Genomic DNA, 22,335 nt, shown 5'->3' on the forward strand with positions numbered 1-22,335 from the left:
ACTAACTACAAAGCACATTGTCTAACAGAATGAACACTCGATACTGTCACCGTTGTTGTCAATACAAAAAGGCAGCCAATACATAATCTTATGTTCTCTTCGGTCACTTGCCTGAAGCGTTGGAATGCCAGCCCTGAGAATGATCCTCCAAAGCACTGGGTGGAAACCCATTTCCCAATGGCACATTTAAGGACTCATAAATCACCTTCTTTTGAATGTACTTACAATTGACATTAGAGTTAAAATATAGTGTTGAAGGTTTGTTCCATGGTATAAAACCATTCTGTAGTCTGCCACCACCATCACTTCTACAAACCGTGGATAGGATAAAAAACGCTTTGTTCTTCTGTGGGTCCTCTTTTCTCTTGTGCTGTCCGTCTTGTTACCATAGGCAGAAAGCGCCTTTGTTGCTAAGCTGCTCCTTAATCCCGCCACATCATCAGCCAGGCTATGCCTTGCTCCCCATCTTCTCCTTCTCATTTTCCTCTTGTCTTTGCTGTGACTATTTTTGTGTTCTGCAACAAATTGGATGGCATGCATTACATTTCAACCCACTTCTCTTTCATAGTAAGATTTAATTTGCCACATCTTAAAATGATGCCTCTGTTGTCAAATTACCTACAAAATCAAGTTCTACACACTGTGGACTCTCCAGGAGAAACTCAATCTGTGCTCTCTCATCTAAATGACTAAGGACTTGAAAGGGAAACAATTGCCTATGACTGTTTTCATTTGGTGACAAAAGTCTTGCTGGGGTTTAAGTGGTTTTCATTTATTGTTCTTTGCCATAGATATAGACAGGGCCAGCACAGGTACTGAGCTTCACAGAATGGAAATAGAGATGTTTCCTACACACTGCTCTTGATACACAATGAGCTATAGTATAAAGAGGTCTGAGAGGTGGCCAGGCTAATAGACAATACAAAGGAACTCTAGAAAATGCATGACAAGGTATTTTTCTATTACTGCATGAAATCATTATAATATGTGAAATGTAAGAAGATGCTATTCAACGCCTCTGAATTTTTAATTAATTTCTTTCAGGGCTCAGTTAAGGAAATAGATTAAACTCAGAGAAGATGAAGAGGCTGTTGGGTCAGTGATGTAGAATGCTTGATCAGCCCTACTCATTCTGACTCTTGCCTAGGTATGTCATCAGTTCTATACAATCCTGCCGCTCAAACTGTGGTCCGTGGGCCAGCAGTGGCAGCCCCTTCAAACTTGTGGGAAATGCTCCTCTGCCCCACTCCAGACCTAATAAACCAGAATCTTCAGTTTAATGAGATCTCCAGATGATTCATATCCATGTTAAGGTTTTGAGAAACGCTAGTAGGGAACCTGGCTTGAATCTTGTACTGTTGGTGAAAATATTCAAATACCAAGTCATCAACCACACAGTAAACAGAATAAGCATAAAAGTGCCTGCCCAAATAGGCTCTGAGTAAAAACAGAATTTAATCCATTATCTTGCCTATCATCTCATAAATGTGCTTTATAGTTTTAATGCTGGCAGCTTGTAGTTTAAAACAGGCAACAGAATTGTACAACTGACGAGTATGCTTACCTAAGATACAAAGAATAGAATTTATTATACCAATAACAACAACAACAAAGGTTAAATTGGAAGTGGTTTCATTTTGGAAGGGTTCAAATATTTGATCATAAAAACCATTGCTAAAACAATCCATTTAGGCCAGGATGTGTATTTTGCCTGATTGTTTGCAGTTGTTAAAAAATAGTGAAATCAGTACACACTGTCGAACAAGTTTTATGTGGTCCAGCCATAGATCACATAACTACCCCAAAGTCTGGTACACAGTAGGATTCAATATGACATTCTTTTCTGCCAGTGTCTTTTGAGAACATCCATATATGTTATAACCAAGCCATATGGGTATTTACACTATTTTTCAGTTATTGAATGACTGTGGAACACATACTAGTCAAGTACCTACTATGGGCCAAGCATTGAACTAGGCTGTTTTGTGCAAGTTATCTCACAATTCCTCTCAAAATGAGAAAATTAACGGTTACTTTATAGATGAGGGAAATAAGTCTCAAAGAGATTGAGCAACTTGTCCAATGTCACATAGCAGAAAGTGGTGGTATGAGGCGTCAAACATGGGTTTGATCTATACCCTAAAATGTACTCTAGTAGAGCAAGATTTCTCAAGAGCCCTGGATTGGGATGGGTACATGGTTTGGTTAAATCTCAACTGAACAAGGAAGGCATGTAGGTATTTTCACAAAGACTAGCTTTTTACAACAGGTGTATGGAGGCCATGTTGAAAATCAAGTGGTTTTTAATACATGAAGAAACAATGTCATTCATTTTATGAAAGAGAAACAATTTTGTTTAATGTCTCCTGTAAAGGCTTAATATAATTATTATGATCAGTAAAGTTTCAAAGATTTTAAAGTCTCATTTTTCTTTCTATTTCAATCAATTTATGCTTTAATCTTTATTATTTTATTTTCTCTTCAGGCTATAGATTCCTTTTCTCTTCCTTTTCTGGTGTCTTTTTTTAAAAAGATTGATTGATTTGAGAGAGTGAGTGAGCGAGCTAGAGAGCAAAAACAGGAGGAGGGGCAGAGGTAAAGGGAAAGAGAAACTCAAGCAGATTCTATGCTGGGGTGCAGCCTGAAGCGGGGCTTGATCTCACAACCCTGAGATCACCACCTGAGACAAAACCAAGAATCAGATGCTTAACCAACTGAACCACCCAGGTCCCCCTCTTTTCTAGTATCTTAAAGGAGAAGGTTAGATTATTGATTTGAGATAGTTTTTCTTTCTTAATAGAGCCATCAATGGTTCTAAATTTCCCTTCAGGCACTGTTATACCTGCATCCCTGAAATTCTGGTTTGTTCTATCTTCATGCTTATTCATCTCAAACTATTTTCCAACCTCCCTTTTGACCTATTGGTTACTTCAGCATGTGCTGTTTACTTTCCACATATTTTTGAATTTCCTTTTTTTTTTTTTTTATGTTTTTGATTTCTACTTTCATTCTATTGTAGTCAGGTGGTACTACGTATTACCTCCATCCTTTTAAGTTTATTGAGGTTTTTTGTTTTTGTTTTTGTTTTTATGGCCTAGTGTATGATCTAATCTGGAGAATGTTCCATGTGCACATCACAAGAATCTGCATCCTGTTGTTGCTGCACGGAGTGTTGTATAGATATCTGTTGCGTGTTGTTGGTTTACAGTGTCACTTAAGTTTTCTACTTCCTGTTGACCTTCTGTCTCTCTGCTCTAACCATTATTGAACATAGATAGGATTTTAAAGTCTTAACAATTATGTGAATTGTCAATTTGTCCCTTTATTTCTGTCAGGTTCTGCTTCCTGTATGTGGTTCTCTGTTAGGAAGTGCATGTATATTTATACTGGTTAAATCTTCCTCCTGAATTGGCTCTTTTCTTAAAATTATTATACATGTTGATAAACTTTATCAACAAAGTAATGTGAAGGAATCCAGTCAGTACATGATTCCAGTCCTAGGAAATGTCCACAATAGGTAAATCAAAAGAGAGAGAAAGTAGATTAGTTGCTGGAGGTGGGGCAGGGATTTGAGGGGTTGAGAGCTACAGGGTACAGTGTTTCTTTTTCAAGTGATAAAGATGTCCTAAAAGTAATGGTGATGATGGTCACACGTATCTATGAATGTACCAAAAGCCATTAAATTGGACAGTTTACGAGGATGAATTGTATGGTATGTGAGTTTTATCTCAAAAAAGCTGTTTAAAAAAGAAAATATGTCACTTGGTTTGTGAAACAGAAATAATCCTTACTTAAGGTCTTCCAGAAATATTTTGATTTATCAGAGAGAAGTATACTTGCAGTGGGAAAAACACTCAGGAAATACTGTATTCACTTTTTGACCACTGACAGGGAAAAATATACTCTCAGAGTATCATCAAAGGGGAGGTGTGAAAATCTGAGCAGGAACTCAGGCACTAACTGGAAACAAGGTATACTTATTTAAATAAAAGAGCTAAAGAATTTCAGGCATTAATCACAAAAGACTACAATTTATAACAGAGAACAACACATGTAAATTTTACATTTCATTTACAAGTAACCTGTGTATCAAAAAAATAATTCAGTATACTTTACGAAAAAATAAGAATAAAATTACTTCATCAGAATCAAAAACACCTTCTAATATACAATACTTCCCAGTCTTTTACCCATCTGATCTTTAATCCTCACAAGTTAGAATCCTATTTTTTTTAAAGATTTTTATTTATTTATTCATGAAACACACACACACACACAGAGAGAGAGAGAGAGAGAGAGAGGCAGAGACACAGGCAGAGGGAGAAGCAGGCTCCATGCAGGGAGCCTGATGTGGGACTCGATCCCAGGACCCCAGGATCACGCCCTGGGTCGAAGGAAGGCGCTGAACCGCTGGGCCACCCAGGGATCCCCTAGAATCCTATTTAGTGACCTAATTAGCTCAACTAATTTCAACCACTTTATCCATTTTAACAGGCAAATTTTAATTTAACATTAAAAATCATATGAGCTTTAAGGATTCAAATATTCACAATAGCTATAAATGCATGAACATTTTTATTGAGAACTGAAAATACAGAAATTACAACTTGTATACCTACTGAACTCCCCTGCCTCTGAATAGAATCTGTAATAACAGAGAATAATTTCCACCAAGGGACATATGGTATTAAGATAAAAATAAAGTCATCCACATTTCTCTTTAATGACCTTGTTGCATAATAGAATTGAGGCTTGTGTTTCAAATTTGCAAGGGCACTTTGCTACTAGTTTTATCAGAATGGGCTACATAATGAAATTTTGCTCTGGTGGAAAGCACAGTACAAATTGTGTACTTTTGCTCTTCCTTCCCCCTCCCCCCCAACACATAGCTTTATATATTAGCACTTTTTTATTGAGATATAATTTATAGAGGCTCTTGGGTGGCTCAGTCAGTTAAGTGTTTGACTCTTGATTTCTGCTCATATTATGATCTCAGGGTCCTGAGATTGAGCACATCAAGCTCTGCACCCAGTGGGGAGTCTGCTTGAGATCCTCTCTTTCCCTTTCCCTCAGCCCCTCCCTGTCCTCTCTTCCTCTTTAAAAAAAAAAAAGACAATTTACATAGCCATAAAATTCATCCTTTCAAAGGGTATAATTCAGTGGTTTTTAACATATTCATAAAGTTGTGTGACATCACCATTATCTGATTTTAGAATATTTTCATTGCCCCCTAAAGAAACCCTATACCCACTAGTGGTCACTCCCCCTCTTTCTCTCCTGCCCCTGGAAACCACTAACCTATGTTTTGTATCTATGGATTTGCTTATTTTGTCATTTCATACAAATGGAGTCCTACAACATGTTTTCTTCTGTGATTGGCTTCTTTCACATTTTATTTATTCATTCTTTAATTGGTAGGCATTTGGGTGAACAACTCAGTTGAATAATACTGCTATGAATGTGCATGTACAAGTTTTTGTGTGACTATGTTTACCTTTTTCTTAAGTATATACCTAGAAGTAGAACTGCTGACTCATTTAGTAACATTTTAAGGAACTATTGGATTATTTTCCAAAGCGGCTACAGAATTTTCTTGCCTCTTCTTCTTCTTCTTTTTTTAAAGATTTTATTTATTTATTCATGAGGGAGAGAGATAGAGGCAGAGACACAGGCAGAGGGGGAAGCAGGATCCACACAGAGAGCCTGACACTGGATCCCAGGTCTCCAGGATCACGCCCTGGGCTGAACGCAGATGCTGAACCTCTGAGTCACCCAGGGATCCCCAAGGAAATGCAAATTAAAACAACATTAAGATACCACCACTCATCAAGTAGAATGGCCAAAATCTGAAACACAGACAACACCAAAGGCTGACAAGGATGTTGGAAAACAGGAGTGCTCATTCATTGATGGTGGGAATGAAAAATGATATAGCCACTTTGGAAGACAGTTTGTCAGTGTTTTACAAAACTAACCATGCATATGATCTGGCAATCATGCTTTTGGTATTTTCCCAGAGGAGATGTCCACAGAAAAACCGGCACATGGATATCTATGGCTAATATTCTTATTTGCAAAACTTGGAAGCAATTAAGATGTCCTTCAGTAGGTGAATGAATAAACTGTGGTAGAGCCAGACAATGGAATGTTATTCAAAGCTAAAAAGAAATGAGTTAGCAAGCCATGTAAAGACATAAAGGGACCTTAAATGCATACTGTTAAGTGAAAGAAGCCAATCTAAAAAGGCTATACACTGTATGATTCCAACCATATGACATTCTGGAAAAGGAAATTATGAAGATAGCAAAATGTCGGTGGTTTGCTAGCGGTTGGGGCAAAGAGAGATGGACAGAACACAGAAGATTTTCAGAACAGTGAAAATACTCTACGAAATCATAAAGATGCATACATGTCATTTTATGCATTTGTCCAAGTCCACAGAATATAAAACACTAAGAGGAAATCATAATATAAGTGTGGACTTTAGGTGATTATGATATAATCATTATGCTATGTCAACATGGATTCATCAACTAATAAATGTACCCTCTGGTGCAGGATGTAGGGGAGGCTATGCATGTGTAGGAGCAGGGGGATATATGGGAAGTTTCTGTATCTTCCTCTCATTTTTCTGTGAATCTAAAATGACTCTAAAAAATAGACTTATTACAAAACACCCACCAAAAAGCAAAAAAGCATGTGATACCTTCAAAAATCAAATGCACATTTGATTTTGCAACTTGAACCTTTGCATGCACTTGGTAAACAAATTTAGGCATACTAGACAGCTGGAAGTGGCAGTGGTGTATTTCATAAGGCCATGTCATAGGCACTTAAGTTGTAACATTTTATAACAAGAAGATGAGTTAATATTGGCTTTTACAACTGTTCTGGCCTTGCTGACTAGTACAGAGAAGCTGTACACCTCATGCTCTGAAGGGAGCAAGCTTCCAGCCCTTGCTGACCTCGGACAAATAACTGGCTCCCATTTACTCTCCACGCTCCCATTTATACAGCTGGGTAAGGACACTACCTATTTCATAGTCTTGCTCTGAGGAATAGTCAGAGATCATGCATATAAAATACCCAGCACATAGGAAAGCCACCAATAAATAGAGTTTTTTTTTTCATTTTTTTTTTACAAGTCATAAAGTCATAACTAAAAGGAATTATCACAGGGAGAGTGTGTAAAAATATTTTTCTGGCTTACAGTAACAATTCAAAGATAAAAACAGTTTATACCCTTAAATTATCTTTTCTAAGTCACTTCTCTAAATCTTTTTTTTAATTTTTATTTATTTATGATAGTCACACAGAGAGAGAGAGAGGCAGAGACACAGGCAGAGGGAGAAGCAGGCTCCATGCCAGGAGCCCGACGTGGGATTCGATCCTGGGTCTCCAGGACCGCGCCCTGGGCCAAAGGCAGGCGCAAAACCACTGCGCCACCCAGGGATCCCTCTAAGTCACTTCTCTAGACCTCCATTTTCCTGGCCTGATTCCTACTTCTATGTTAAGGTGGTCTTGAGAATTAAATTACAAAGTGTACAGAAAATTCCTTATATATTGGGACCCCTGAATGGTTCAGTCTGTTAAGCACCAGCTCTTGATTTTGGCTCAAGTCATGATCTCAAGGTCCTGGGATCAAGCCCTATCTCTGGCTCCAGCCTCCATGCTCAACAGGAAGTCTGTTAGAGAATTCTTTCTCTCCTTCTCCCCTTGCCCCTCCCCTTGCTTGTGCACTCTCTCTCTCTAAAATAAATAAATAAATCTTAAAAAAAGGAAATTCCTGATATATTATAAATTGAATTCTAAAAATTACTTCTTGAACACCTATTTTGTGCAAGGCACCAGAGCTAGGTAAGGTGAAATAAACAACAGTAACAACGAAACAAAAATAAAACCTGGGATCAATCCTTAAAAAGAAAGTTTAAAGATTTAAGACATTCTCATTATTTAAAACCTCATAAATCCTCAGTTGGGGATCCCTGGGTGGTTCAGCGGTTCAGTGCCTGCCTTTGGCCCAGGGCGCGATCCTGGAGCCCAGGAATCAAGTCCTGTGTCAGGCTCCCGGTGCATGGAGCCTGCTTCTCCCTCTGCCTATGTCTCTGCCTCTCTCTATCTCTCTCTCTCTGTCTATCGTGAATAAATAAATAAATAAATAAATAAATAAATAAAAAGAAAACGTCACAGTAAAAACAAAAAACAAAACAAAACAAAACCCTGTAACATTTGGTTATTTTTTGGTGAAAAAATATTTTAAATGAGCTTCATGTCACATTGCTAAGCAATAAAATGCATATGACATTACTAAATAACTGGAATCATTTTGGAAAACAACATCCAGGCTTTGTTACTCAGCAGTTACTCATTGAGAGTCTCACATCCACTGGGGTAGGGCTGAGGAGATTCAAATGTTAACTTTAACACAGTTGGGAAGTTAATTATTGCTATTTTCATAAGGTTTATCAAAATTTAACTGAATTTCCTTAAGGCACTGAACCACCTTGTGACCTCATGGTCTGAGTGGGCAGAGAAATCACAGCTCAGAACCAAAGGGAACACCAGCCCCGCCTCCTTCTGCTCCACCCTGGCTTGACAACCAGAAGGAAGCTGGACAGGACTCATGAGTAGGTTTTCACGTGGCTTCTGGAGGCTGACCAGCTCTGGTGCATGGCCCTGCCCTAGTGCTACTCTAGCTGCCCCTCTCTGCTTCTGAGTCTCAGTTTCTCCATCTATAAAATGAGGGTCGTAGCAGCTCCTTAAAGGGTTAACTGGGAGGCTAAAAGAGATGGCCCACAAAATACACTTAGCACAAAGCACAGCACACGGTAAGGATCCATCCAATATTTACGGTGATCTGATCGTGATGACTTAGTTGTTATCTCTTCACTAGTCGTGTGCCATATATGCCCTCTTTGGGAACTAGGAGGTTGATATTAAGGTGCTTAAGTCAAACAATGCTATTTTAGAAAGGGAAGAAGGTAGGGAAGAGAGCTACGGGATGAAGACCCAGTTCCTGCCCCCATGGAACTCCCACAGGCCAGGGACAGCACATGCAGATTGACAGGGACACAGACACAGCCTGAGATGGAACTGGATCTGAACAAATGCCACAAACACTTCCACCTCAATGGCTCCAACAGCTGATGACATACAGGGAACAAAAAGTAGAGGCCGATGGCAGCTCCCCTGGCTGCCTTTGTTCTAGGCAGATCTAAGATCTGCATGAATCAGGTAGTTCAGAGAGTTAATGAAGCCTTCAGACAGGGATTCTGTAGGAGAGAAAAAGCAATGTACTGGGAACAGAGGAAGAAGGATAAACAAGCACAGTGTGTGTGTGTTGTGCGGGGGGAGAGGGGGTAAAACATGAAAACAAAAACAGCCATAAAACCAATGAATGTTCTAATAATAAAGAACAATGAATTTCCAGCAAATGGGTGGGGAAGGAGCTAGGGGGGAAACTGTCTTATAAGAATGAAAACTCACGAATGTTCAATTGTTCTCAGGGTCCTCAACTTGCTCGCTTTAAAAACAAGAGTCCCTAGATACAGGGATCGTGCCCCCAAACCCATTTCTCTGTACACGGGGTGAGCTTTGGGGAAAAAACAAATGGCATGTCCCGGATCTAGTGACACTCCATGCTCAGTACAAGCAGGGAATATGTGCAAAAGGCAGTGGTGGAAGAGATTTTGCTGAGACTCCTTTTAGCTGGCCAGGACGTTTATAAACGATGTTTCCCTGAGAGTGGTTTATGGAACATTAGTCCCAGAACGTATTTCCAAAGACAAATAATGTAAGTTTGCAAAATATTACGTAAAGCATTTACATCTGGGACTTTGTCCATGCTCATTAGCATTTTAAGAACTCCAAGAAGTCTTGCAGGAAAGAAACCAGTGTACGTTTGTTTAAACACATAATTAGGGGCTCTTGGCTGGTTTACAGGGCAAGTGGTAGGAACTGACCCAGTCCTAGAAAGATAATGAGATGGAGAGAAGTATATTGGGGGGCTTTCCTTCTGAGGGTGGGGAGGAAAAGGAGATGCCACTGGAAGAAAACACTTCAGAAGCTTCTGGTAGAGTTCAAGAAGCTGAGATGGGCTGTGGGTCAAGGTGGTGGGAGGCATGTCTAAAGATCATCCCACCATCTCCCAGAGAGTGGGTGCCTCTAGCCAAGTGGGGAGTCAGATTTGCTGACTCAGGCACTATACCCAAAGGCCTTGCTTCCCCTCTCTCATTCAACAACTTGCATCCCACTCAACTAAAACAGTAAAAAAGGGCTATCATCATAATAACACTGGCTGAAGTTTGATGAGTGGGTTCCTCGGTGGCAGGTGCTCTCTAAGCACTTACATGTGGATTAACTAGATAACTCCTCAGAGCAACCCAATATGGTGGGGGCTTTTATGTCCATTTCAAATTGAGGCACACCTGAAGTAATCTGAGAAAATCTTTAAGGAATATCTATTTGAGGTAGTGTAATATGCTGAACGTATCCAGGCCTGCATTTCACTAAGAGACTGTTTGGTCTTGCTATTAACATTCTGCAATATACTCTTCTGGAAATGCTGGTTTTGATCCATTCCATCTCTTAGCAGTAAGGGGAGGTTGGCCTTTCTGGCAGTGCGGTGCCAGTTGCCCCCAGCCGGCCACCCTGCACTACCTGCAGCCTGCTTTCCATGGCCGCCTCTCAGGCCCCCTTGTGACACTTCCGAGAAGAAATAAAATGTGAGCCACACGTGGAAGTTAAAAATTTCCAGTAGCACCTTTTAAAAACACCAAGAGGAACAGATGAAATTAATTTTAATAAAAGTTTCTATTTAACCCAATATATCTAGAATATTCTCATTTCAACACATGGCACTAGCCCCATTTTGAAGGCTCAGGAGCCACCTGGGACTGCTAGCCACCACCTAGGACAGTTCATTCTAGGTGTTTCCAGAGTGAATACTGGATCCAACACACTTATTCCAGGTAAATATGGGCTTGGGACTCAGAGGGACCTGTGCTGAAATCCCAGTTGCTCCTTCATTCCATCTGAGTGACTTCAGGCAAGTCATTTAAGTTCTTTCTGCCTCAATTTCCTCATCTGTGAAATGGGGATAATGATAGTTTCTCCCTGATAGGGTGGTGGGGAGGATGAAAGGACTTCATACACGAAAAGTCAGGAAACAGGGCTGGGGCAAAAAACCCTTTAGGGGCATTGGCTGCAGTGCCCTCGTGACCCAGGCTGAGCACCCCTTCAGGCTGCTGAAATCAAGAGGCCCCAAGGCTTGCTGCTGTGCTATCTGACACTTCACTGCAGCTGTAGGTGGCCCCAGGCTCAATGTGGTGCCTGTGGGAGGTCGGAGGTATCACTCCCCTATCAGAGATTAAAGAGCAGTTGGCGCTGGAGCTCTTTAAAAAGCCTCCGAAGCAACTCCTAGGGAGCCTATCTCCCACATTCCTTTGATACCTGTCTCCTAGCTTACACGGCCACTGAGGACTAGTTTACAAACCACTGCCTGCAGTACAGGTCCTTTCCCGTCCTCGGGTCCATGCCTCAGCCACCATGGAAATGACAGGTCACAGGGATATATTATAATCTGATTATATATTGGAACCCCCTGGGAATGCTCCCCAGCCACAGGCCACCATCCTGCAGCACCCTGGCCCAGCCCAGATATTTTGTTACTTTAATTTCAGCTGCTGCTGTGATGACTTTAATCCCCTAAATGAATGAAAAGCCTGATATCTTTCTCTATGGCATTGAAATAGTTTCTTAAAAGGATCTCACTAGTATATTCTTTTTATTTTAAGTACTGTACTGTATTTATTGATATCATAAGTTTATATAGTCTGTTTGCAAGATGAACCATCTGTCAGTATCTACATCAATATTGTTTTTGTTTGTTTGTTTTTAATATATTTTTTTATAGCAGCAATGTCCACAAGAGCCAAACTGTGGAAGGAGTCTTGATGTCCATTGACAGATGAATGGATATTACTCAGCCATTAGAAAGGACAAATATCCACCATTCACTAGTTTATTCTTAATTATCTTTACACACAAAAGAAATCTGGTGGTACTTCCCAATCTCATATGAGTTGTACTTTGAGACATCATCACTGCTTCCATGGATAGCCTTTCCTTGATTTGCAGCTTGGAAAGAACACAGGCCTGGGAAGTAAGAGGCCTGCATTCAGAGCCCACTTTTTTCATTCGCCCTAGCACAAGATGATGAGCCATGATCCTCTGATCCATAAGAAGAAGAATTAGAAAAGAAGGTCTCTCTAAAGTTCTTTCCAGGATTAGAAATTTGTGAGTGCTTATTTTTTATCAGATAAAAGGAAATAATGTTGGCAAATGAAGTCCTAAGATTCACAATGGGTCAAACCCACCAGAGTCTCCTTTCTAGGTCACTGTCACTCTTAAAGAGGGTATCAAAGAAATAACCAAACAGTGGGCAGGGTGGGAGGGTAAAAGGAGACAGAACACTCCACAACAGACAGGGACCCACAGGAAAGACATCTGTGGCAGCTGCTGTTCAGTAATGTGAAGGGAGGTGTATGGTGTGCACCTCGGTTATTCACTGCTGAAATGAATAATAGTTGCTAAAAACCATTCCCATTCTCTCTAATCTAACTTGTTACAGTGGAATAGCATCAAATATGAGAATTTGGAAACTGGCTTAAAAGAAAAAAAAATAGAGCATAACCAGTCACCTTTGGAAAAGCCATATATTGCCCCCAAAGCATAGAAGAGGAACTTGGGACTCATGGGGTCATGTGTCCCATTCCACTTCCCGCAGGAGTATGAGGTCATACAGGGCTGAATCTCACACTACTGTCTATATCTGCCTCTTACTACCCTCAGGCTTTCTCTCCCTGTGCACACGCATGTGCAAAAGAACAGTTACTCTTACATATCTGGGGCTTCCTCTCTAACTCTTTTCACCCATGAACCAACAAAGTACATTCCCACCATAAACTGCACAAGCTTGAAATTAAAAACTGTGTTTCTAGATACTAATCAGAAACAGAACAACAGCAACATCCCTTTTCTTTTGGCACAGAAAATGGCTTTGAATAACAAGTCCAAATTCAGCCTCTCTTAGCCCATCTCTCTGCACCTGTCTTGGACAAATTCATGCTGCAATCCCTGCTGTTTTCCTGTGACACCATCCCATGACAGCATGACAGCCATGGTGCACGAAATATGTGTAATAAATCAGGGAAGCCATGTATGAAATAAGTGTGTGCAAATTAACAGAATGAAAAGACAAGCCACAGACTTGGAGGAAACAGTTGCAAACTACATATCTGATAAAGGGCTTGTATCCAGAATATATAAAGTACTCTCAAACTTCAATAATAAGAAAATAAACATTCCAATTTTTTTAATGGGTAATAGATTTGCTCAGACACTTCACCCAAGATACATGGATAGCAAATAAAGCATATGAAGAGATATTCACATCATTAGTCATTAGGGAGATGCAAATTAGATAGCATCACACACCTGTTAGAATGGCTAAACTTAAAAAACAAAAACATACAAAATACTAGCAATACCAGGAGGAACTGGCACTTTTATACCCTGCTGACAGGACTACAAAATGGTACAGCCACTTTGAAAAGTAAATGGGCAATTTCTTATAAAATTAAACATAACATTTACCACATAAACTAGCAATCTCACTTATTGGTATTTACTCAGTTAACAAACAAACAAACTTATGTTCATTCCAAAATCTGTATGCAAATGTTTATAGTGGCTTCACTTGTAGCTGCCAAAATATTGTTCCTCAACTGGAGAATGAATAAACAGAGTGTTGTCTACCCATACAATGGAGCACTACTCAGAAATAAAAAAAAAGACAGATTCCTGACAAAGGCAACAGAATGGATAATTCTTAAATGCTCTAGACTTTATGATTCTATTTATATGGGCTTCTGGGAAAGCCCAAACCAGAGAAAATAAAAACAGGTGGTTGGGGCAGCCTGGGTGGCTCAGTGGTTTAGCGCCGCCTTCAGTCCAGGGCCTGATCCTGGAGAACCAGGATCGAGACCCACATCGCACTCCCTGCATGGAGCCTGCTTCTCCACCTCTCTCTCTCTCTCTCTCTCTCTCTCTCTCTCTGTGTGTGTGTCTCTCATGAATAAATGAATAAAATAAAAAAAAAAAACAGGTGGTTGACTACCAAGGACACCAGGAGTGGTTCTCAATCTTAGTTGTGATGATAGTCACATGACTATAAGCATATACCAAAACTTACAGAGCTGTGTATCAGAAAGCATGAGTGCTTGCTGCATATAAATTATACCTTGTAGGAAAATGGAAAGAAAATGCTAGAAAATATTAATGGAAAGTTAATAGATTTATAAAGAAATAAATAAGTAAGTAAAATCATTGCAGAAAAATTCTGAGGCCAAGCATTTTCAACACCTGGCTCTGATTCTAATGTCCAGGGATCAATAAACATGGAAGCATTTAACCAACATTTGCCCTTGGCTTGAAGGCGCACCTTCTCAAAGTCCACCACCCACATACACACAAAGCATCATATCTTGTATTCCCTTAAGCTCCTTTTTGTGACATTCAAAATGCTTTATACTTATTGATTTTCAGTTGTACAGAATGCCTATGCAGAAAGATCTGGTTCAGGGACACCAGATCTGGCTCAGTGGTTGAGCGTATGCCTTTGGCTCAGGTCATGATTCTGGGGTCCTAGAATCAAGTTCTGCATCAGGTTCCTCATAGGGAGGCTGCTTTTCCCAATGCCTATGTCTCTGACTCTCTCTGTGTGTCTCTCATGAATAAATAAATAAAATCTTTTTTTTTTTTAAAGAAAGAAGTCTAGTTTATACATAAACAGGCTTGGGTCACCCATAAATGGCTCCCATAATGATTCTATTGTAAAGAACCTACCTTGGGCAGATACAAAGTTAGAAAATTTATATCACAGTGGCATGATAAAATAGCCCTTAATTAAACAAGTGGATTATTCCCTTGTATGAAGAGAACCAAGAGGTTCAACAATGCCCTACTTCAAAAAGATGGCCCCCTCAGGTGACAAATCCTATGAACCGCAAATATCCCTGCCTCTGTTGAGTCTGCACACCTGACCAAATTCCCTCAGGCCCTGACCAAACACTTCTGCAGTCTCTTACATCCCTTCTTTAGAGGGGATGGGCATCATAACTGGTTTCAGGGGCTTACTGCAAAGATAAACAAATTGGCAAGCATTATATGACCCTTTTTCCTCAACAGACAACAGGTTTCTGACACTAAATGATAGAGACAACCATAATTGATGACAGCTGATGTAGAAAAGCCCTGGTTTGGGGTGCAAGGCAATAAGCCCTCTTACTGTCTCTGGATCCAGAAGCTTACCAAACAGTGCTCAAGGGAGGAGGAGGCAGGAAAGCACATCATACATCCAGGGGTGCTAACTCCAGGTCCAAATCTAACTTGCCACTTTACAAGTCCCAACTTCAGACTGACTCTCATGGGCTTCAAAACACAGGTGAGTGAAGTCCAGGAATAAGGCAGTTTTAGCAAATACTGTACATTGACAATCTTTCTATTGATAGGAGAGAGAAAGAGAGAAAGAGAATGAGAAGGAGAGAGAGAGAGAGAGAGAGAAAGAAAGAAAAGAAAAGAAACAGAAAGATAGAAAGAAAGAAAGAAAGAAAGAAAGAAAGAAAGAAAGGAAGGAAGGAAGAAAGGAAGAAAGAAAGAAAAAGAAAGAAAGAAAGAAAGAAAGAAAGAAAGAAAGAAAGAAAGAAAGAAAGAAAACAGAAAGAAAAGAAAAAAGACAGAGGGATATCAATCAAGGTACTCCAGATAAAATGTCAAAATACAACCTAACCATGCTGTCCTTTTGTGCTCAATGAAATTACTCTGATTAAGTGGCTCATTCCTGGTGGCTTTGTTCTTGATACCTGCTCTGGGTTTAGGGCTGATGCTGTCCCTCCAAATGGCTGAAAATGTGACCTAACCTTATAATGATAAAGATGAATGGGTGAGTAAAAGAAGTGGAAAGGGAGAAAAACCACAGTGGGGAGCAAACCTAAAGGGGAAGGAAAATAGCAATTGAACAAAGATGACACTGGCAACCAAGTGAAAAGTTACTTCAGAGACAGAATAGCCAACTGCAATGAGTAGGTGCGGAATATGTTTAGATCACAAGCTACATAAATGACCTTTAAGAAGGCTTTGCAGGGACAGCTTGGATAATTTTTTTTTTAAGATTTTACTTATTTATTCATGAGAGACACAGAGAGAGGCAGAGACACAGGCAGAGGGAGAAGCAGGCTCCATGCAGGGAGCCCGACGTGGGACTCAATCCCGGGTCTCCAGGATCATGCCCTGGGCTGAAGGCGGTGCTAAACCGCTGAGCCACCCGGGCTGCCCAAGCTTGGATAATTTTAACATATGTACTGTGTAGGTTATACGGGGGCAATTATCGCTGGTTTTGCTCAGCATGGCATATTTACATTACAGTCACATAAGAAAATACCCTCATTTTTCAGAGATGTATTCAGGAGTCTTTAGACAGGAAATGAACGTCATGATACCTGGGTTTATTTTAAAATACTCCAGCAAAAAAGGCAAAAATAGAAAGCAAACGTGGGAAAGTCTTTGCTATCATTAAGTGTAGATGGTGTCTTTATGGTGGTTCATTTTACTGTTGCCTCTACTTACATCCATGTGCTTCAAGATGTTATTAGCATGCTTTTTTGAAGACATGATGAAAGACTGTTAAACAAATAAATAAGCACAAATATAAGAAAAAAAAAAACAGTTCCTGTATCAGAAGTTTCTTTTCCACTAACATTTATTTTGCTGGAGTATTACACTATTAATGCTGCTGTTTTAGAAAAGCAATATATATATATATATATATATATATATATATATATATATATATATATATTTTTGTAAATGCCACAAAGAAGGCAAAACTAAGGAAACAGGCTCAAGAATTTAATTATTCAAGACAGGAATCTTCTAGGAGTTACTTATATTGACTATCTATCTATTAGATACAGTCACCAAAGACAATAAAAAAAGAGAAAAAAAAGGTATAAAGACTGATGAGGGACAACAAGGGGTCAGAGACAGGAAATGAAGCCAAAACAATAAACCCCAAGTCGGGGAAACTATCTTTAAAGATTCAAATCTTGGGACACCTGGGTGGCTCAGGGGTTGAGCCTCTGCCTTCAGCTCAGGTCATGATCTGAAGGTTTAGGGATGGAGTCCCACATCAGGCACTTCACAGGGAGCCTGCTTCTCCCTCTACCCATGTCTCTGCCTCTCTCTGCCTCTCTCATTAATAAATAAATAATTCTAAAAATAAAATAAAATAAGAAAAGAAAAGAGAAAAGAAAAGAAAAAAAATAAAGATTCAAATCAGCCCTGGGTGTGAGAGCCAGTTCTCTCCCTTACACACTGTGGATATGTTCATTCACCTCTCCGAATTCAGCTTTCTTATTTGTAGATGGGAATAGTTGGCGCATCCTCCAATTATTTGAGCTGTTGCAGGGGTCAACAAAATAACCCACCATGGGCCTTTCACACTGCCCCAGCACATGGCTCCTTAAATGTTGCCTGTTCTTGTGTCCACAGGCTGAACAGCTAAAGGAAAGGATAGGAAGATGCAGAATGGGTATGGGTGGGAAGGGGTAGGCAGGCTGGCTTCTCAGAGAAGTAACTCATTAGCCAACAACACTGACCTGCTCAAGCCCAGGCAGGACTGTGAGGGTGGCCAAAGCTTCTGTCATAGCCTGGAACCCTCCAGCTGTCCCAGAATTGTTTACTTACAGCTCCCCACTTAGAGGTCTGTCCTTCATTCTGTCTCTCACTCCATTTGGGCCCATCTATCCCGGCCACTAATCTAATCAGCTAATCTATGCTAAACTATTAATGGGATCCCAGAGGTTAATGTGTAACAAGTATACTCTCCAACAGAGGCACGCTGGAAGCTAAACTCTCAATGAGTCATTAGAGTCTTGGTGGGAATTCCGGACATCAGGCAGGCATTCTCCAATCCAATGAAATTGTAGGCAAGCATATTAAAAATCCTGCCAGGGAAAGTAGTTCATATCTGACTGTAAATGAATCAACAATGCACAGGGAAAACAAAACAAAACAAAACAAAACAAAACCCTCTACGTAGACCAGGACAAAAGGGTTATGGACATTGGTATGTTTTTGAGGTTTGTGTCCTCAGGCAAGCCTAGGTGATGGACTGTTCTGCAGATGGCAAAATGCAGGGGGAGGTCAGGATTAAAATATACAATCCATGTACATCACTTGGAACAGTGCCTGCACATAATATGTACTCAACAAATATGAGTAATTGCTGGTATCATCTAGGGACTCAAATGAAAGTCAAAGATACTCTGAAAACTCAAGTGAAAAGGGATTTTCTAAATGGAGGCTTCCATTTGTATTTTCAATGGAGTGAGGCCCACAGGGTGGCACACTGGAGTTAGAGCTGGGTTCAAGTGTCAGGCCCACTTCCTACTAGCTGTGTGACTTTGAACAAGTTGTTCAGCTTCTCACAGCTACAATTTTCTCAAATGTAAAATAAGGATAATAATATCTACTCTGTAGTAGGTAGATATTAAGAAGGGACTATAAATGAAAATGCATGGAAAGTGTGTTGCACAGTGATCCCAAATGCACATAAGATCCTAACAAAGGTGTCTTTAATTATCACCTTGTATTTTCCAACCTTTTTGATTGTACCCTTGGGAGTCCAACCAACAAGTGACAGTACATTCTAGTTCAGAGGTTCCAGTGCCTAATGGAGACTAAACCACGGTACTCCCAGGGTCAGTCCAATAGGCACAGGGCAATTTAGCAGGGTTGTGATAGAGCCTCAGTGTTGATCAGACTCAGTATCCCAAAGAAGCAGATACAAGGCAGGATTTTTATCTATCTGGTTATGGAGACTGTCTCATTCAAAGAAAAAAAAAAATCATGGGATCATGGCTTGGCTGTTGGTCCTCAGTCACAAATGCTATGGGGCTTACAAAATAATTGCATGCCAGTACCTCCATTTCTTTTTAAGTGGATTTTCTGATTGTGAAACTATTATAAAATTGTGGCAAAAATATAAGAATATAAAATAAAAAGATAAATGTTGCTTATGTTCCTGCCATCCAGAAATAATCCCTTTTTAATATTTCTATATATGTTGCTTCATATTTTTTCCTTATATACATGTGTCCCACTATACACTGGTATCATATCCGGTCATGATCCCCAGAGCCCTGGGATTGAGCCCTGCTCAGTGGGAAGCCACTTCTCCCTCTCCCTCTGCCTCTCCCGTTTGCTTATGCTCCCACTCTCTCTTCCTCTCTCTTAAGTAAATAAATAAAATCTTTAAAAAAATGAGATCATACTATACATACTTGTTTATCACTTGCTTGCTCACTATATATATATGAAACATGTCAGTATTAACATAAATCTGTATGATCATTTTTGATGGCTACATAGGAATCCATCAAATGTATCCCTCATAAATTATTGGTGTATCCTCCTACTGAAGGACACTTGGGTTGTTTCCAGCCTTTTGCTATAATAAACAACACCATACTGAATATTCTCACAGAGACACCTTTACACAATCGTCCAATTATTTCCTTAGAAGTGGCATCGACAGGTCAACAAGTATATAATTCTTAAATGCCTTTTTTTTTTTTTTTATAATTCTTAAATGCCTTAAAAAAAAAAAAAAAAATCAGGCCTTGCTGAGATGAGAGGGCAAGAGAGGCATTCTAGTAATGGAAAAACACTGCCTTTTAGGCCCAGACAAACAAAACAGCCTCCTGTTGTCCTTTCCCCCCTGTGCCTTTCTCTCTCTCACCTACCAGGAAGTGCGTCTATCTCACTGATAAGAACAACTAAATGCTCCTGTGCAAAATTCAGGGTCAAAGAGTATCTGTGAGACAGAACTCGGGGTTTCATCTGGAAATGCAATGTGAAGGATTGGCAGGAGGTGGCTTATAAAAGCAATAAACTGCTGAAGGGCTCCCCCACCCCACCCCAGCCTGCCACTCGGCCCCCTGGTGTGTGGGGCACGCAGGCAGGCAGGCAGGCAGCTCAATGAACTCTACCCACTTGTATAGGGGACACAGCAGTAACAAGGGCATGTCACAGGAAAGAGAAGATGCCCCACACCCCATCCTGAATCCTGAGGAACTCACAAACAGGATGAAAATCACAAATAAATGCAGATACACTCAATTGGCTCAAATGTACACACACAGTCATAACCAATGATGACCAAACAGAGACACTGTAGGAAGGGCAGCCACTGGGCTAAGAGAAACTTGCGAGGAATAAATTTTTAAAATGCTGCATTACGCAGAGAGAGAATAAACAAAGAGTCGGGGCTCTCAGCCCCACCATTTGCTGGCAGACTGACCTTGGGCAAGTCCCATAAGCCCTTTATGACCTGGTTACGAAGATCTAAGCTCAGCACAGGAACCTGATTAGCTTTGGGTTTTTGGCATTTTGAATTTTCCTCTCCTTGCTGTGTTGTTTCAATTTCTATTTTCATGACTCTCCTTTTTAATCTCCCATCCAGTGATTGTCTACCATCTGCTAAACACTGTCCTGGGAGCTTTCATTATTTCACACTCATTTAGCCCTAACTACACCCTTGAAAGGTATGTGTTATTCTTACTTTATGCTCCAAATGTGCTTGAGGTGACCCAGCTGACTGGAATAAAGACGGTTCCTGGTTTTATCCTCATGGCACAGAGGAGTCAGGATATACGCTATGGCTGAATGCACACACAGATGAATAAATTAAGTTGTTGACTCCCTTCTAAACACATGCTATTTTCGCTATATAAGACTCCTTATGCACATGTCATCTTAATATGAGTTATCTCAGAATCTGTTTTGATAATCAGACATACATCAAGAATTAGAAATGAGCAAGACTCACAATCCATCTGTAGGTAACAGCGTAAAGCCATAGTGCCTAGCGCTGGGCAGGATCCCATTATCCAGCAATTAAAGGGTTATATACACCCAACTCAGCAGGGGACTTCCAGGGGCCAGCTCTGAGGCTAGGGCAATCTTAAATTCCAATGGGTTCCTAATGAATATAGAGGTGATCACTCCTAGAAATAAGTAACTTAACATCCCAGGACTATAGTATGCTCATCTGTACAGAATTAGCCCGTTGGCCTAGAGCTAACTACCAGTTTCCTCCAGAAAACCTTCTGTCATCCTATAAGACATAGAGAGCAGGGGCGAAGAATGCCAAGTCCAGGGCAAAGCAGGCAGCAAGCCATGGAGAGTGGTTATTGCCTTAAATCCCACATTAGCAGGGACTCTCACATTTAGCTGAACTTCTGGGTCACGTGGAACACTCAGTGAACCCACGATTCTTGCTCCTTCTCACTGGCCTGAGAGAGAGGGTGTGTGTGTATGTGTGTGTGTGTGTGTGTGTGTGTGTGTGTCTGTGTTTTAAAGAACCTGCATTTGTATGAAGCTCCCAGGATACTTCTAAAGTTTACCCTTCCTACCAACAACTGCTCTGGTGGAAATCTCTGAAGCTGAATGGATTAGTATTTGTAGAAGACATGTTCTGCTCTGGTCAGAGGGACTTCTCCCACCGCCCACCTACTTTCACTCCCTGTGCACAAGCTACCTGGTTTTGGATGTTTCCGTGACCTGCTGGTCCATCCCTGTAATGGCTGCTGGTGAACTGTGCCATATTCCAAAGTTCTTTCCAACTGTTCTGAGCCTCCTGCATCTGTATTCAAACAAGGGGTGCAGAAGCAGCTGGAAGAGAGAAACCAGAGTGGCGGAGTCCAGCAGCAACCTTTGGAAGAGCCAATCAAGACTGCTGGGCTCCTGCTTCATCACATGGGATGAAGGAAGGGCCGCCATACTGGTCACTGGCAAGGACACACTGAAGGAAAACTGAAAGTTGGCACCAGTGATTTCAAAGGTGGCACATAAAGGCCTCAATACCAAGAAGTACATGAACCCAAATAACTTCTTTGAAAAATTATGGCATCTTCTGTTGTCCTCCACCTTCACCTTTTCAGAGTCCCTCTTCTTTGTATTTTTAACAGGACTTGACAATGGCTCGTCCTCTAGCCCAGAAAATCAAATGTCCATTGACTTAATGTAATTAAATATTTTTAAGGACTTTTTGAAGGAGAGTACTATGACTTCTCTCTCTCTGTCACATGCAACACACACACACACACACACACACACACACACACACACACACAGAGCACACCTGTATAGAGAAAATGGATCATGGAAGAAGAGGGCCAGGGGCTGTCATTATGGAGTAGCTGCGAGGTCTGT

General features: G+C 40.5%; 1 protein-coding gene across 3 annotated transcripts in view; it reads right to left on the reverse strand.

The window, feature by feature from the left end:
• Window positions 1–22,335, reverse strand: part of ADAMTS9 (ADAM metallopeptidase with thrombospondin type 1 motif 9) — a 161,590-nt gene that overhangs the window by 129,741 nt on the left and 9,514 nt on the right. For all 3 annotated transcript variants that reach the window (XM_041761923.1, XM_041761924.1, XM_041761922.1), the window contains exon 4: window positions 226–515. In XM_041761923.1, coding sequence (XP_041617857.1) covers window positions 226–515 — 290 coding nt within the window. The remainder of the gene's footprint in view (window positions 1–225; window positions 516–22,335) is intronic.

This window comes from Vulpes lagopus, chromosome 7 (assembly GCF_018345385.1).
Source record: "Vulpes lagopus strain Blue_001 chromosome 7, ASM1834538v1, whole genome shotgun sequence".
Taxonomy (NCBI): Eukaryota; Metazoa; Chordata; class Mammalia; order Carnivora; family Canidae; genus Vulpes; species Vulpes lagopus.